Source organism: Muscardinus avellanarius, assembly GCF_963383645.1.
Source record: "Muscardinus avellanarius genome assembly, chromosome: 4".
Taxonomy (NCBI): Eukaryota; Metazoa; Chordata; class Mammalia; order Rodentia; family Gliridae; genus Muscardinus; species Muscardinus avellanarius.
Window position 1 is genome coordinate 118,227,393 of NC_137789.1, and position 18,289 is coordinate 118,245,681.

The 18,289-nt window shown below is 50.2% G+C and overlaps 1 protein-coding gene across 3 annotated transcripts in view; it reads right to left on the bottom strand.

The window, feature by feature from the left end:
- LRRC20 (leucine rich repeat containing 20) overlaps positions 1-18,289 on the bottom strand; it is a gene marked incomplete at both ends in the record, with an annotated part of 64,921 nt that overhangs the window by 836 nt on the left and 45,796 nt on the right. For 2 of the 3 annotated variants that reach the window (XM_080695371.1, XM_080695369.1), the window contains one exon: positions 18,018-18,185. The exons of the other annotated variant lie outside the window; for it this stretch is intronic. In XM_080695371.1, coding sequence (XP_080551497.1) covers positions 18,018-18,185 — 168 coding nt within the window. The remainder of the gene's footprint in view (positions 1-18,017; positions 18,186-18,289) is intronic. 3 annotated transcript variants of the gene reach the window in all.

Genomic DNA, 18,289 nt, shown 5'->3' on the forward strand with positions numbered 1-18,289 from the left:
AACAGGGCTGCACAGGGCCTGGCATACGTGGCTGGTACAGGGCCTGGCATACATGGCTGTACAGAGCCTGGCATACATGGCTGTATAGAACCTGGCATACATGGATGGTATAGAGCCTGGCATACATGGCTGGTACAGAGCCTGGCATACATGACTGGTATACGGCCTGGCATACATGGCTGCACAGAGCCTGGCATACATGGCTGGTACAGAGCTTGGCACACATGGCTGCACAGAGCCTGGCATACATGGCTGCACAAGACCTGGAATACATGGCTGGTACAGGGCATGGCATACATGGCTGTACAGAGCCTGGCATACATGGCTGGTACAGAGCTTGGCATACATGGCTGCACAGAGCCTGGCAAACAGGGCTGCACAGGGCCTGGCATACATGGATGGTACAGGGCCTGGCATACATGGCTGTACAGAGCCTGGCATACGTGGCTGTATAGAACTTGGCATACATGGCTGCACAGAGCCTGGCATACATGGCTGTACAGAGCCTGGCATACATGGCTATACAGGGCCTGGCATACATGGCTGTACAGGGCCTGGCATACATGGCTGGTACAGAGCCTGGCATACATGGCTGGTACAGAGCCTGGCATACATGGCTGTACAGGGCCTGGCATACATGGCTGTACAGAGCCTGGCATACATGGCTGTACAGGGCCTGGCATACATGGCTGTACAGGGCCTGGCATACATGGCTGTACAGAGCCTGGCATACACGGATGGTACAGAGCAGGAAATGCTGTGCTAATGAAAGCAGGCAGGCGCGGAAGGACACATACCATACAACACGACTTCTGCGGCATCTACAACAGTCAAATTCATCAAGACAGAAAGTAGAACAGAGGTCACCAGGGGCAGGGAGAAGGGGTGGTGGCAGTTACTGCTTAATAGTTAGTTTCTGTTGGAGTAATGGAAACGTTTCAGAAATGGATGGTGATAATGACTGCATAGCACTGCAAAGTGATTAAGCCACTGAGAAGTATGCTTCAAATGGCAAACTTTATTTTATTCACAGTATCAAAATTTAAAAAATTAAAGTTATACCATGCCAAATCCGCTGAATTACACACTTTAAATGTGTGAAACGTATCATATGCAAATTACATCTCAATATAACTGTTTAGAAACTGAGAATATTATATGCATGAAGCTCAGAATTTTTTTTGGAGTACTAGGGATTAAACCCAGAGGCATTCTATCTCTGAGCTATACCCCCAGCTCTTTTTATTTTTATATTTATTTACTTACTGTAGTATTGAGGACTGAACCCAGGGGCATTATGCCTCCAAGCTACACCCCCCCCAGCCCTTTTATTTATTTATACTTTGAAAAAGGGTCTCACTAGGTTGATGAGAGGCTCACTACTTGCGGAGGCTGCCTTTGAACCTGCGATCCTCCTGTCTCAGCCTCCCAAGTACTGGGAATTACAGGTGCGCACCCGTGGCTTTTACTAACTTTTACTTCTTCCCTGTACCTTAGTTTCCTAATCTGGAAAATGGACAGTCCTTTGTGTGTTTGTCATGATGAGATTGGGAGCGCCCACCTTTATCTGAAGGGCTGCCCAGTGGGATGTGCTTCTTGGTACACCCCTGGGAGCCTTACAAGGTCCATCCCTAATTTTAATTTTGCTCAATTGGCACTAAATTTCTCCACTGTTTAATTTTTTTCTTCTCTTGCAATTAACAAGAAGTCTGTGGGAATACATTTGGAGGGCAGGTAAGTATCCTGCTTCTCACTAACGTCTAGCATCCCTTGCCCTGGATTTGGCATCCACCCACGACCCTTGCCTGATCTGACCTTCATGGTGGCTGCAAAACAACGCTTTCCCATCACTAGCAGCCCCTCAGCATTCCTCTGTAAGCTGGAATCTTTATCTATTTATTATTAATGTGGACTCATGTCTTTGGTAATGTATAATTCATTACTCCATTTATTAATTTGTTGCCCAAACTGTCCCAGATTTGCCCAGTGGGAGCCCCTTCAGCCTGTTTGTACGCCTCTCCCCTTCCTTCCCTCCCTCCCTTCCTTCCTTCCTTCCTTCCTTCCTTCCTTCCTTCCTTCCTTCCTTCCTTCCAATGGGGGCCAAAGTGAAGTGCCTCTGGTAGTTGTTGGCTGTCTTCTTTCAAGTAGAGTCCCTATCTTTTCTACCAATATGATGAGCAAGACAAGGGCTGATACCTTGAACTCTTCATCTTCCCAAACAGCACAGCTAGCAGCAGGGGTAGGGGATACCATCCCCTGCTGGAATCACCCAGAATCAGAAAAAGCCCTTGCATTTGGCCTTTAAGAAGAAAAGTCATTTCACAAGTGCCAACCTCCAGGGAACAGAGAAGGAAATCAAGGCCAGGGGCGGTTAGCACTTTGTCTTAGTGGGCCCAGCAATAGAGGCCACTTCTGGGAACTAATATTTGAGGTCCTGCTCCAGGTGGTTCCTCAACATGATTCACTTTGCAGATAAGGAAACCGAGCCTCAGATTCTGTGTAGCCAGACTCACCAGGCCAGTAAGTGGCAGAGGCAGGACAGACCTTGATCCCAAAGCCTAGGACTCCACCCCTCAACTCTGAGGGGCAAAGCCAATGCCAGAGCTCAGTCTCCTTGGACAGGCCCCCAGCTGGTAGTCATGATGGGCAGGTTAACCTCAAGACCCCTGCATCTCAGAGATGGCAGCCCAGACCGGCTAAGCAACCATCTCCCTTCCTGTCACCAGGACGACTGCTGCCTCAGCTTCTCCAGCGATGAGGTTGACCTTGACAGCTGCTAAGTCCCTTCCTCTGCAGGACTCCATGGCTCCTCTGTCCCTGAGTCAGGGCGGTCAGTAGCCAATGCTCCTGGGGACAGGAAGACCTCCCTGCAGTGCCACTTCCCCGGGTGTGCTGGGCCTGGCACGGAGCCAGCTGCAGCCCCACCTTGGAGCAAGTCCCCGTGACTCCTGGGTTACTGAGCACAGTGCTGCCTGGGTCTCAGCCCATCTATACACATCCATGGTGAAGCTGGTTTCTGCAGGGTCTGCGGCGTTCTCTGACACCCTGCTAAAGGATAGCGACAGCCCTCACAGGTGCAGAGCAGGGCTTAGCTGTGTTCTTTCCCCCTGACTGAACTGCTACAGTCACTCAGGTAACTTAGAGACAGGAGCAATGAGACCATCAGACCATGTCAAAGTTGGCAGAATCAACAAACCGGAGCAGTTGGACTAGCAAGTGATAAGCCTGAGAGGCTTGGGAGTTTCCAGGTAAGGCTTAGAGAGGATTTTTGCTCACAGCATCCCAACAAGACAGGGAGATGGCTGGAGGGTGGAGAGGAGGGCATGAAATGATCTGCATTTTGTGGATGGGGAAAGCAAAGCTTGAAATAAGTGTCCCCATGGCATGTCACAGTACTGTGATCACAGAAGCCGGGCCTTTGAGCTTTGATCCACCTGGAAAGGACAGGAGCCTCAGCGTTGCCCTTAGAACTATGGGCTGCACTCTAACCCTCAGCCACCCGTGTCCTGCCACTCCTTGAATTCCAGCTCAAAGGCCTTGCCCTCTGGCCCCTGCACACTTCAAAAGCTTTGCACCTCACTCCACCAGGTGCACAAGCAGCCTCTGGATACTGTGTTAACTCTTGTAAATGTGAGACCTGGCAGTGTCCACGGGTGGTCATGGCCTGTGGGATGAATGTTTTACCTCTCCACCTAGACTCTAAGTTTCTTCAGGCTAGAGACCTCCCTGGACTTTGCACACAGAGGACCCACTATCGCTGTGTTCAATCAACTCTGCGGCCACAGCTACATCCAAGAACTGGAATCCATCCCCAGCCTGACCTATTCCCTGCACATTTGTCAGACAAGGCCAGGCCTCAGTGGACCAATGTGGTGGTGGACACATGCCCTTCATCATTAGTGGTGCAATGAAGAGAATGAAAAAATATTGACAAACAAAAATATTATCACCACCGCTTGGAATTAATCACTGTTAATACAATGGTCTGTGGCCTTTTCACTGTGTGTGTGTGTGTGTGTGTGTGTGTGTGTGTGTGTGTGTGTTATACATGGTACTAGGGATGGACCCAGGGGAAGTCTATCTTTGAGTTATACTACCAGCCCTATTTTATTTTTTATTTCTCACTAAGCTGTTGAGGGTCCTGCTAAGTAGCTGAGGCTGGCCTCAAACCTGCGATCCTTCTGTCTCTGCCCATCAAGTACTAGGATTACAAGCACACACCATGATGCTTGTCTCTTTCCCAACTTTTTGATGTGTTTAGAAGTGACTAAGTATATAGATACCATGTCATAACACGCTTGTCCTCATGACATATTGTAAATGTCTTTTCCGGTTGCAAACCAGTGACGTTTTGACGGCGCCGCTGCGGGGATGGCGTGAGTGTGCCGCTTTGGCTCCTGTTCCTGTTGTTGGACCTTTGACTTGTTTCCCGCTTTTCACTATTTGGGGGAATGAAAGGCTGTGTCTACAAAGTGCTGTGGGGTCATTTCCAATGCCTTCAGCCTATGTCTACAGAATGTAGGACGTGAGATTCTAGGATCCTTTCATGAAGCCAGGAATAAGATTCTCTTAACTTCCCCATGTTCCCCAAGTACATGGAGGGAGCTGGTGACAGGTTTTGGCTGTGAAGCCTCAGCAGCCAGTGCCCCGGACAGGACCCCATCCGGGATAAACGGCACACCATCTCACCCTCCGGCCAGCATGAACTCCCCCCTCTCTGGGAAGTCTGGGGCACTCAATGAAAGCAGAACTGGCGTGAGCAGTATTTACAGAACATTTCCCTGAGGTCAGATGGACTGCATCACACTGGTCTTTAGCGCTACTGACTGGTGAACTTGTTTTGCACCTGTGGACTGGCCAAAAGGCAAGGCAATTATAAAATGAGTGTCCCAGAATGCAGTTCCTCATGACTCAAAAGGACACAGATCCCCAGGATCCAAAAGGGATGATCCAGCATGGCCTGAGAATTCCAAGAATCCAGGCTGGCCAGGAGCCAGAGTGAACACACTCTCAGCCTCAAGGCTTGGTGCTCAAGGCCAAAACAACTAAGATCAAGAATGCCATGCTAAGCTGAGCTTCCCACCTGCTCAAAACGCCACTGGAGACAAACAGTAAACTCTAGTAACCTGGCAGGGACAGGTACTTGGAACAGGGAGGCTTCTGGGCCACACTCTACACATTCCACACACCACGCTTGAGGTGGGATGGGAGCGGGGCGGGGGAAAGTGACTAAGCCTCCCCCTCCTCAGCAAGGCCTGAGCGCCCTGGCAGGGTGGTGCAGGAAGCCAACCAAAATAGAAGAGCCCCTGATGGGCATGGTGACATACACCTACAATCCCAGTACTTGGGAGGCTGAGACAGGAGAATCGAAGGTTTAGAGCCAGCCTCAGCAACTTAGTGTGAGGCTATCGGCAGCTTAGTGAGTCCCCATTTCTAAATTAAAAATAGTTCTGGGGGTGTAGCTCAGAGGTAAGATGCTCCTGGATTTAATGACCAGCAAAACACACACAAGGAGGAGGAGGAGGAGAAGAAGGAGGAGAAGGAAGAGGAAAGGAAGGAAGGAAGAAGGAAAGAAGGGAGGGAGGGAGGGAGGGAGGGAGGGAGGAAGGAAGGAAGGAAGGAAGGAAGGAAGGAAGGAAGGAAGGAAGGAAGGAAGGGCTACTACCCTTAGGGAACAACTTGCTAATCCTGCAAGCTGAGTTACTTCAGGGAAGGCTGGGTGGGACCGGCAGCTCCAAGCCTACTGCTAGAGTCCAGACCAGTCTTGGCTTTGCCATTTAAAGCCATGCAACTTCAGACAAGACCCCGAACCTCGCCTCTCATCTTTAAGATGGTCCTTTTGCCTCATGGCCTGTAGGGTGGGGCCATGGGGGACATCAAGGGGATGCTTAGGTGCTCTCCAAGGAGAGTGGACTTACCAAGGTGCAAAGTGTGGCTGGTAGCCCTACTAAGAGGATGGGAAGCCTGGAGTGTTTTAAGAATCCACCAACGAACCTAGAGACACCTCTTTTCTCCTGAGAGGCGAATTTCAGGGTAAGAAAAGCAGAGAAAAGCCCTGGCTCCCACTTCCTCCTCCTTGCCCCAGGCTGGTCAGCAAAGGTGGGCTGATGGGCATGGAACAGGGCCATCTGCCACAGCCTTTCTTCCCAGAGACTCCCTGTGCCCAAATCTGACATGCAATCAAAAGCCTGATCACAACACTTCTCCTCAGAAATAACAGCCTTCCTGGCCGCTCTGGAAGCAGCTGAATGAATGAGTCAAATTGCCAGGCCCACGCACCCGCCCGGCGGCTATCTTCCCCTCCTCTGCGCTCACCCTCCTCCCACTGTGGGAAGGCCTGCACATTTCCAGGCTCTCACTTAGAGCTCCAGAGGGCCTCAGAGAGAACAATTTCCCTGTCACTTCTCAAGGACCTGCCACTCCTTCTCTCACAGCCATTGGTGCATGTGTGTCTCACGCTCTGCTAGGACTAGACCTGCCTCTTCTGCTGGCAGGTGCCAAGTGCCTGGTCTGCTGGGTGACAGAGATGCAGGATGGAGAAGTAACAGCCTCCCCTAAGGGTTCTCCTGGGGTGCGGATGGCGCCTTCTTAAATCCTCCATGCTTGGAAATTAAGGTTGCTGATGCAACTGTACAAATCTTTCTGCTCACCAGAGGAATAAGACCTTCTTTACAATTGGAAAAATAAGAAAAGCGCCCAGGAACCGGGTGTGGTGGTGCATGCTTGTGATCACAGCATTTGAGAGACTGAGACAGGAGGATCGCGGTTTGTAGACAGCCTCAGCTACTTAGTGAGGCCCTTAGCAACTCAGTGAGACTGTTTTTTGGGTTTTTTTTTTTTTTTGGTGGTACTGGGGTTCCTAGAAGCCCTTCTACCTCCAGGCTATACTCCCAGACCTATTCTTACATTTTTATTTGGAAACAGGGTCTCCTAAACCAGCGTGCACGACTGGCTTCGAACCTACGCGATCCTCCTGTCTCTGTTTCCCAAGCGCGGGGATTACAAGCGTGCGCCACCATGCCTGGCTTGAGACTCTGTTTTAAAATAAAAAATAAGAGCCGGGCGTGGTGGCGCACGCTTGTAATCCCCGCGCTTGGGAGGCGGAGACAGGAGGATCGCGCAGGTTCGAAGCCAGCCGCGCTGGCGTAAGAGACCCTGTTTCAAAAATATAAAATAGGTATGGGAGTGTAGCCCGGAAGTAGGAGGGCTTCCAGGAACCCCAGTACCAAAAAAAAATAAAATAAAATAAAATAAAAAATAAAAAGTAGGGGTGGGGGGTCTAGCTCAGAGGTAGAATGCCCCTGAGTTCTATTCCTGGTACCACACACACACACACACACACACACACACACACACACACACACACACACACAGTGTCCAGGATACGTATCAGGTAGGATGAGTTAGGGCACTGCCCAAGGACAAGCTTATGGCAAATAATATGAGCTGAAGGGGAGGTGAAATAGAGATGGGGATGGGGGTGTAGCCCCCCACCCCATGATGCCAAGAAGCAGCCGGAGAACTAGGGGCAAGAAAGTGCGGAGGGTGGAGCCCTGGTGTGCTGGCTAATGTTTGCCTTTTGTTTTTTTGGTACTGGGAATTGAACCCAGAGGCATTCTACCTCTGAGCTACATCCCAACCCCATTTTATGTTTTTATTTTGAAACAGGGTCCTGCTAAGTTGCTGAGGGCCTTGCTAAGTGGCTGAAGCCAGCCTCCTTGGGGGAAAGCAGTTCAATTATGAACTGCAGCATTTGTCCATTTTTATTTGCATGGTGTAAATACTCTTACCGTGGCTAATTTTGAGCAGCCAAGGTAAGATCCTCCAGCATGCCACTGGCTGGCCAAGGTGTGTAGTGCATGGCAGGGGCATGGGGAGGGAACTGCAGGTTCCCAAGTAAGAGTTGGCAAAGCTCAGGCCTGCTCCTCTTCACATAAGCTGGGATTCTTCGGCATAAACTTACACTTTAAGACTGGCCCAGTGTTTTGCTATTTGTTTGTTCTCAGCTGCCTAATGCTTATTGTTAATGTTTCTTCTAGAAATGCTAGGTGAGCAGCTTATGATACAGGGAAATCAGGAGATGGGGTCTTGTGGACCTGAGGCAGCAGACCATGCCCAGGGTCCAGGGTCTAGGCAGGTAGAGGAGAGATGCCAAGTCCATAGACTCTGCTCTGCTACCTCCCTGCCAACCATGGGTCCCAGTCTGGGCTTGTCACAGTTCTTGTCCTCATGTAGCTACATACACACTTTAGAAGACATGGGAGGGGAGTGTTACAGCTTCTCCAGGGGCTGAAATAAAGTTTTTAGCAGTGCGTGTTTATGGCACTGCCTCTCCAGGCTGGGTTTTATATGTTCCTCCAAATAGCAAAGAGATCCCACATCTGGGGTAAAAGGATACTGATTGAAGCTCTGATCCACCTCAATTTTCTGTCTTGCCTACATGTTGGAATTGTCTGGAGAGTTTTAGAAAGCCACAAGTCATAAATCCCACCATTAGAGATTCTGACTTACTTGGGATGTGTTCTAGACAAGGTATTTAAAAGCTTGCAGGCTGATTTGAACGTGCAACTAGTTTAAGCGCCATTGGTCTTTTCCATGAGGAGAACTGAGAAAAGATGGCAAAATACTTAGAGATCACTTCTATGCAAGGACACTGCTCCCCTGCTGGCCATGTGGGCCTGAGCTGACAGGGCCTCTCAGGACCAGGCTGATGGCTTATGGGACCTTAGCAAAACTACTTTGTTACCTTATACGTTTCTCTCCGCTCTAAGGGAGTCTCCTTCCAGAGTTGTGCACTTCTGCCATAATCCTACTGCTGCCTTCTATCCTCCTATGGCTCATGTGTAAGACTCTTTTCTTCCTGTGCAAAGCAATGTGCTGAATGACTGGAGCCCTGGAGTCAAATAGCTTGGGTTAGGATCTTAGTTCTGCTCACACTGCATGACCTTGGCCAAGTTCTCCAACTTTCCTGTCTCTCATGGGTGTAGTGAGGATTAAACAAGAGCATCCTTGAAGGAAGCTTAGGGAAATGCTGGGCGGCATGTGGACAGTCCCTGAATACCAGTTACTATAGCTGAAGATGCCAGGAACCTGAAGAACAGGCTGTGTGATTCGTTCAACTTTGCCTCAGCTCAGTGCCTGGCACAATGTAGGACACTCAACTCTCAACCTGCATCAGTGCCTCCATAAGCCTATTACACCCTGATTAAAGGCATCCTTTCCTGGCTGGGCTTGAAGACCCAGAGCATTAAGCTGCTCTCCAGCAGTCTAGACAGAGCCAGAGATAGAAAGTATTGGAGGCCGGTGTGTGAATGGAGCTGGAAGGTGTTCTGTTGTGTTGTAAATAAGTGTCAAAGAACTTCTCCCTGTTTGCCTGTGTGCTGCCAGCAGAGTGCCAGCAGTCCCCTGAGGAATGAGAGGTTCTGGTTCATCAGCCGTCACCACACAGCGGTTGGCGCAGATGATGCCATCTGGGCAGAGACTAAGCTTGTGACAGTGGTAGCAAGCAGGAGCAGCTATCAACCTGGAGCCTCGGCACCACATCTAATTTGCTCTAATTGCTGTGGAAGCCTGTTTGTTTACTCCAGACCTCTCTCTCCACACGGCTGCACAATCGGCAGGCCCTACACTGTTTGTGTAATGATGGCTTCCCCACGTGTTTGTTAGCCCGATGGATGCTCATACCAACTGCGTGATGCCTGCGGGTTCAGCTCAGGGCTCCGCAGGTGCTTGCTGGTGAGTGCAGCCGGAGGGCTCGAATCAGTAGTACATGCAGGTGGCTACCACCTTGGAGCATAAGCTATCCTTCCCTGGGTCCTGGGATGCTTAGCACACAGGGATCAGGGCAAAGCTCAGAGTCTGGAAAGCTGGCTGTGCCCAGTAGGCAATTTCAAGCCCATGTCCAGGAAAAAGACTCCATTTCCCAGCAAGACAGGCTTGGAGCCCCAGATTCAGGGGCAGCAGAGAAGTGTCACAGTTTGGTTTGGTCTTGTCATCTAGATGTGCCAGCCCAGAGAGTCATTGCCTGACCATGATCGCTCCTTCTCAGATGCCAAGTGACCATCTCAAATCCTTTTGTGTGTGTGTGTGTGTGTGTGTGTGTGTGTGTGTATGTGTGGAACTGGGGATTGAACCCAGGGGCATTATACCTCTCAGTGATATCCCCAGTCCTATTTTTTACTTTTATTTTTTGAAACAGGATCTCACAAAGTTGCAGAAGGACTCACTAAGTAGCTGAGGCTGGCCATGAACCTGAGATCCTCCCAAGGGTCTCAGCCTCCTAAGTACTGGGATTACAAGTGTGCACCACCACACCCCCTTTCAGATCCCTTGTATATATTAGGTGAGAAAAAAGGGGGCTAGGGCTACTCTTGCTATTTTTCAGATGAGAAAGTGTTTTCAGTTACATGACTTCACACTGATTGTGTTAGCTGAGACCCAAATATAGATCTTCTGGTCCCCGGGCAGCATCATTTCCACTATTCTTAAAGTGGTAAGTGGGAAATCCCTCAACTACCAATTACCTCTTTGGCAGAAATGATCTGACTCCCCTCTGTGAGCCAAATGAGACTTGAGAGTAGGACCAGGAATGGCAGAGCAGCATGCTTCTAGAGGAGAGCAGCAGATAGGCCCAGGGACACACTGAGAAGCCTCGAGGTCTATGGTCCGAGCTCAGGGGAGGGACTGAGGGCAGGCTGGGAGATTTGAAGGCTCCCTCTCAGCCACTATCTGGCCTCGCAGGAGGCAATGCTGTGAGCATGGCCACTCAGAATCCTCCAGAAAGGCAACCTTCCCTGGCCAGCTGGCCCAGGAACCAAGATTCCTTATTTCCTGCTGCCCCCATTCTCCCGAGGGCTGTCAGGTCTGCAGGGCGGCCAGCAGCCCGGACCTCTCAGAGGACTTGAGGCCATGGCTCAGTCTACCTTTAACCAGAGATCTGCTTAGGAGCGGGTCCTACAGCACCTTGCATCTTTGACCAGCAAAGACCAGGGTCTGGCTAAACCCCAAGGAGCACAAAGAAGAAATGCTGCAGCTCAAAAGATGCAATGAGTCAGATGTTTGTAGTTCTAAGAAGAGGCTACCAAGCAGTCAGCTATGGGTGCTAGAGGCTACAGCGCATCAAATCCACACACAGCAGCCTGGCAGCCATGGGGAAAGGGAGAGGAGGGCAAGACACCAGTTTCTCTGCTTTCACTTTCTTAAGAGCTGACAGTCTTGGATGGCGGGCAGGAAGCTCCAGGAAGAAACATGTTTGTTTGATTTTGCTAATCACCCCATCATAAAATGCCAGCAACCAAGGCCTTGCCGTGTGACCATAACAAGGGGACTCCGGCCAAGGAAAGCTCATCCCCATGGAACCCACAAGCTCTACAAACCAAACAGTTTTGGGGGCCCAGCAAGCACGTGGCATCCTTCATCTCTTCTCTCTACCATCCCAGAAATTTTGATTCTCAAAGTGTGTGGAAAGAACCCTGGAATGTGCAATTCAATTGGTACTTCAGAAGCATTGGGCTGTGGGCATCAAGGAGTATGCTTCCTCCATTCTGCACTTGAAAGGAATAGTTCTGCTTGGGGGGGGGGGGACAGTGAGGCCATAAAAAGTGAGCCGCCCTGAGATGCTGCTGTTTTCTTCAGAAAATGCCCTGAACCAGCCCTTCTCTGTTATGCACAGGAATCCCCTGGGGATCTTGTTCAGGTACAGATTCTGATTCAGGAGGCAGAGACTGAGGTTCTGAATGTCTGTCAAGCTCCCAAGGGATGTTCGTGCTGCTGACCTGTGGGTGGTAGCTTGAGAAACGAGAGCCCAAAAGCAGAGATTCTCAAATTTCAGCATGCATCATCTGAATTGCCTGGGGAGGGAGGCAGCTTGTTAACACAGACTGCTCACCTGAGTTTTGGACTGAGTAGGTCTCGGGTAGAGCCTGAGAATGTGCATTTCTTAGCTGTTCTCAGCTGCTGCTGCTGCTGCTGCTGGTCCTGGGATCTCACTTTGAGAAATACTGGCTAGGATAGTAAGAAGCAACATAGTACAAGGGAATAACGAAGCAAAGGAGAGCCCAAAGCATTCCTATACAGCACAGATGCTGGCTGTTTCTAGTTTATTAAATTCTTCAGAAAGACTTGTTTTCCTATGTATTTTTGCTCTCTCTGGAACACAGTGGGTGCATAGAGGCAAGAAAAATAGAGAATTGATGGTTACGGAAAGTTAAATCCTTGCTTAACTGAAACCGTTCTCTGCTTAGCAAAATGAAGTCTCACTAAGATGTGATTTTCTTTTCACCCCCACATGTCCTGGCAGTGAATTACTATGCAGCATCAAGTACTTATGGACAAGTGGTGGGGGGGCTTAATGATGCCCTTGCACCCACCTTCAAGCATGCGTGTTGACTGCTGGGACAAAAGAGCTGGCTCCTTCATCTGTACAAGATGGGTGGCCCGTCACAGCCCTGTCATTGCTTGTGGTCCAGCGGACTGTCCCGCCTCCTCAGAGACCCTCCCTACATCCTCCCAGGAGCTCCATCCCACCAGGACACACGGACAGCCAGCCTCTCTCTTGTAGGCCATAGTACCACTGATCTCCTCTGCCATGTCCTGCCTAGCAGTCTAACATCTGCTCACATTAACATCTGTAAGCAACTTTAGGTCAGGGTTTGCAGCTCATTTGACTCTGTGGTCCCTGCTTCCCCAGAAACCATACTTCCCCAAGCAGTCATGCTTATAAATACTTTAAAACTTCCACATCTAGTCAGCCCTCCCTCCATGTCCATGTGTTCTGCATCCAATCATTCAACCAAAGAGCCAGGTGTGGTTGTGCACACTTGTAACCCTAGTGTTTGGGAGGCTGAGGCAGGAGGATCACAGGTTTGAGGACAGCCTCAGTAAGATTCTCATTAACCTAGAGAGACCCTGTTTCAAAATAGAAACAAAATAGGCCAGGAGTGTAGCTCAGAGGTAGAATGCCTCTGGGTTCAGTCCCCAGTAACACACACACATACACACAAGATTAAAGCAACCATAGATAAAAAATATTCAGAAAAAAAATGCATCTGTACCGAGACTGTACAGGCCTTTTTTCTTGTCATTACTCCCCAAACAATGCAGTAAAATAACTCTGTACACAGCATTTATATTGAGTTAGGCATTCTAAGTAGTTTAGAGATGATTTAAAGTGTTATGGGGGTATTGACATAAATTATATGCAAATAATCTCCTTTTTATATGAGGAACTTTGAACATCTGTACATTTTGGTAACCTCCAGGGTCTTAGAACCAATTTCTTGTAGATATGAAGGGATAATGGTATCATTCTGGTTTGGAAAATATAGGAACCATCTCATATCCTAGAAACTTGTAAATGACTATTGTCTGAACAAATACTCTAAGCTAGAAACCTTTTTCTCTCTCTTAGGAATGTCCAAAGAAAACAACCATGACCTGAAAAGCCAGTCCCTGAGGACCCATCTGGGTGGAAGGCATCTGCTGCTGTGTGTCTGTCAGGGCCCGCCTGGGGAAGGAAGAGGTGCCTTGACCTGCTTTGTTTTCTGTTCATCTGAACCAGCCCCAGACCTTCAGACTTGAAAAATTTGGCCACACAGAAAGAACAAGGAGAAGGACTTCCAGACAGAGAACACAGGCCGTGCTGGGTGGGTAGGGTGGGGTGGGGAGAGAGGAAAGAAGACTGCACGGTGGGCTTGGGGCATGAGCTGGGGAGGACAGGCGGCTAGGCTGGTGGACAGCAAACTCTCAGAGCACTAAAGGATGGCTTATAGGAGTACCTTTTCATATTTTTCCATCATGATCCACAGTCAGATCTAAAATTTTACAATATGACCCAGAATCTCTACCTGTGCGTACACATAGTAAAACTGAAATTAAAAGGCACAAAACGGTAATTACTGTGCTGTGTATGATGTACCCTGGCATTTTCCATTCTATTTTATTCCATTTAGAAATTGATGATCTCAACCCACTAATCTGACATTATAATTCACTAGTGGATCATTACCTTCAACTTGATATAATCTATCCTCTTACATCTCAGTTATTCTGGAAGAGCTTCCAGGCTTTGAAATTCACCCTCTACATGGTGTTCCCAACCAAGTACCTGTTGTATGTCAGATGTTATCTTCAGTGCCCATGGGGGTGGGGAGCAGGTGGCTCCAAAGAGGAGAGGAAATGACCTGCCTCAGGGTCAGAGAAGGGTCACACACACTGACCAGAGGGCTGACTACACAAAGCATCGTTGGCAAGGGCAATCACCTGCTACACAGGTATGAGAACTGAGGGCATTCGGCCACCACTAAGCACCAAGGACAGGCATCACCACCTTCTGGGGTCTCGGAAAACAGATGGAAGTGTCCCTGTCCCACATGATGCCCTGTGGCGGTCCCAGCCCTTCTCTTCCACGAAAGGAACATCGTTCCTCCTCTCCCCCCAAAATAGCTCAAAGTGTGGAGGAAGAACAGGTGATGTTACTGTGTGGGCACAAGAGGGTGTCTGGGTTGATCCTGGCAGTTCTGGGGTGTGGCAGGCCTCCAGGTAGTTCTGGAGCCGGCCAAGGCACCTTTCGGAGGCCCCTCGGGTGGTGTCCTTCCGATGTACTTGGGGGCTTGTCTCACAGCTGTCTGTTCTCTACTTACTATATTAAGACGCTAAGGCAACGCAATGTGTTTCAAAGTTATTTCTCATAAAAATTTTGTGGTTTTTCTTTTCTTCACGCTCTGAGGGTTCTGAAGGAAAAGATAAGTCATTCTGAAGTCATCTCAAGCTCTGCTACAATTATCTTAACGGGATCCTGCAGGACATTAGCTACAACCAGATAACAGTGCAATGCCATTTCCATAATGAAGGGTGTGCAGGCCTGGCCTTCACTGTGATTATAGCCCAGCCCAGCAGCCTGCCCACTCCTGCACCCCTCCCTCCCTCCCTCTGGGCTATGAAGGGTGTAGCAGGGCCCTCCTAGTTGGGGAGTAGAGAAGCCACCCAAGTAACCAGAATGGATCGGGGAGAGGCAAAAGTGAGGGTACTCCAGCAAGGAAACATGGCTGTCTCCATATTCCCCCTCTCTTGTGCTGAGGAGGGGAGAGGGAGAATAAGCAAGGCCTCTGGCAGTGAAGTGACCTCCCTGGGGTCAGTCAAGCACCTCTGGGAATAGCTGCTGGCTGGGGAAAACCAGAGCCTCTACTGACAGGGCCAGTTCCTCCAACCCTTCCCTTGGCACCTCTGTATCCCTCAGACCTGTCCCAGGCTGGGCTGCAGGAGTCTGTCACTGGCTGAATTGACTGGAAAAAAGCCTAGTTACTGATCTTTCTTATCTGGCCAGATGTGTGATAGGCACGAGACCACAAAGGCTCAGTGGCTCTTGTAGAGCCTCAGTTTCTGCATCTGTCAAATGGGGACGATCGCCCTGTAGATTGTGACTGCACGTACTTGTTCTTGGTAAGCTGTGAGACGCGACCCTGTGAAGAGTTATTGCCATCACTCTGAAGAAAGGCAGAGACATCCATAAGCGACAGCGAGCCCTCGCTGCCTGGCTGTGGCTGCTGAGGAATGTCAGCGGTCTTGTGGGAGGGAAACATTTGGAGGTGTGGCCCCAGTGCTGCCCAAGCGCTGGTGAAAGTCACTTCCTGAGCTGCATCCAGCACAGATGCCCACTCCATCTATTCCCCCACCCCAGGGAGCACCTCCCTCTCATCTCTGGCCACCCTCTGTGGGGTGGTCAAGGCTCGGACAGCTGCTGTGAGTCTTCCAGGCCAGAGTCAGGGAGTGGGAATGCCGAAGGCCAGCACTTGTTCTGCCCCTCCTGCCTACTAGCAACAAGCTCAGCTCTGGTCTTGGCACTGATGTCAGCAGCCTTTGCTCCATTCCTGCCCCGTTTGGATAAGCAGCAGAAGGAAGCAGAGGCATGAAAGTGCCCCCATGAGTGAGCGGCAGGGGAGGAAGGACCAGGCAGGGCGGGCCCCAGGGACTGAAAGGCTCAGCAGCCGGCACTTAGGTGGTCAGAGCAGGATGGGAAGGAGCCCCTCACAGTGAGAAGGTGCTTACAGACTACACAGAGGCCCACAGGACTGGAGAGGCACGGCCAAGCCACTCAGGGACACTGGCCTTAGGAGCACGAGCATGAGCCCGAACCAGAGCCCATGCCCAAAGGCTCCTCAGAGGCCAGGCAAGGGAGCCCCATCCCAGACACAGGACTGAGAGTTACAATTATATGTTTTTCTCTCGGGAACTTCTGTGGACTCCCTGTGCCACCTGATGCTCTTTCATGGTGTCTTTGAGCCTCAACATACTCATCTGTTAAACGGCAGACCCGGATGATATAGCCCAGGAATCCCAGGACTTAGGAGGCTGAGACAGGAGGATCATAAGTTCAAGGACAGCAGCGCAAGGTAACTTCGTGAGACCCTGTTTCAAAAATAAAAAATAAAATAGAGTTGGGGCTGGGCGTGGTGGCGCATGCTTGTAATCCCAGCATTCGGGAGGCTGAGACTGGAGGATCGTGGTTCACGGACAGCCTCAGCTACTTAGTGAGGACTTCTACAACTCAGTGAGACCCTGTTTCAAATTAAAGAATAAAAAAAAAAAATAGGGCAGGGGTTGTAGCTCAGAGATTGAATGCCCCTGGGTTCCATCCCCAGTACCCCCCCCCCAAAAAAAAAAATAGAGCTGGGTGTGATGGCACATGCTTATGATCCTAATACCTGAGAGGCTGAGACAGGAGGATCACAGGTTTGTGGCCAGCCTCAGCAAAATAGTGAGGTTATTGCAACTTAGTGAGACAGTTTCAAAATAAAAAATAAAATAAGGCTGGAGGTGTAACTCAGAGGTAAAATGTCCCTGGGACCAATGCCTAGCATTGCAAAAATAAAGAAATTAAATAAATTTAAAAAAACCCACACACACGCAGAACCTCAAAGGCTGGCTTGTCCCACTTTCCACCCAGCCAGGGCTGGAGTCTTGCCTACAGCATCCCTGATGGATGAGAACTCACCACCGCGCGAGGTAGGCTGTTCCCCATCAGCCAGTCCAAGCCACTTGAAAACCCTAGCTTTTAATCAAATGACATAATGACTGTAAAAGGACTTATGAAAGGAAGAGCAAAATTGAAGGGGGTTAGAATTAACACTCGTGACATTAGAACAGCATTAATGGAAGAGGCAAAGCAAGAGGGCGGAGCAGGAACAAGGCAGTAAGGGGGGGAGAAGGAGAGGACACAGAGACACCCGGGCGGTGCCCAGTTCCCTCTGGGGAGAGCAGACTGCTAGCTGGAGAGGATGCTTAGTTCTGCAAGGTCCTGATGAGGCAGAGAGGTGCGTAACTGCTGCAAGAAGAGGGAGGTTCCACTCCTGGACCTCAGCAGAACCCAGCTGGGGCTGCTGTTTGCAGAAGGCACATATCCAACACCCTGATTCCCTGGTGGTGGGGCTCTGGAAGCCTGGGCTGCCACAGAGGATCACATTTACACTGGGAGCCACAGAGAGGCTGCCCTGGACACACCTGCCTAGCAGTCCTTGCTTAGCCACAGAGAAGAGCTCGCTGCGAAGGCAGGGGAGCCAAGGGTAACTGTATAGAGCGTCCAGCTAAAGGGTCTTGAGACAGTGTAGTCTGGCAGAGACCCAGAGAGGAAAAGCTTGTGGCCTACAGTGGCCCAGCTGTAGGAAAAGCCAACACTGTCCACCTGCCTACAAAAGCAAGTGAGCCGGGCGTGGTGGCTCACGCTTGTAATCCCCGCGCTTGGGAGGTGGAGACAGAAGGATCATGCAGATTCGAAGTCAGCTGTGCTGGCTTAAGAGACCCTGTTTCCAAATAAAAATATTTAAAAATATAGGTCTGGGAGTGTAGCCCGGAGATAGAATGGCTTCCAGGAACCCCAGTACCACAAAAAAAAAAAAAAAAAAGCAAGTCTTGGGCCAGGACACCCAAGCTCCCCAACACACTGTTTAAGCCACACTCCAGAGCCCTGTGTCCTGCGGAGCCTCACACAGCAGCCCCAGGCCAAATGGATGGGGTGCACTCACCCACAATTTTGTTCTCCTCCAGGTTAATGGTCTCCAGGGCCGGCAGGGTGGTAAGCTGCTCAGGGAAGTCTTGGAACTGGTTCCGGGAGAGGTCTATGGTCTTAAGGTGCTGCAGGCTGCTGATCTCATTTGGGAGGCGATGCAGGAAATTCCCTTCCAGGTGAAGCTCTGCCATGTGGGGAAGAGAGAGGAGGATGAGAAAGGGGCCACACAGAGACCACCGTGACCGCTGCCAGGGGCTGGCCCAGGAGGGCAGTGAGGAAGCCCAGGCC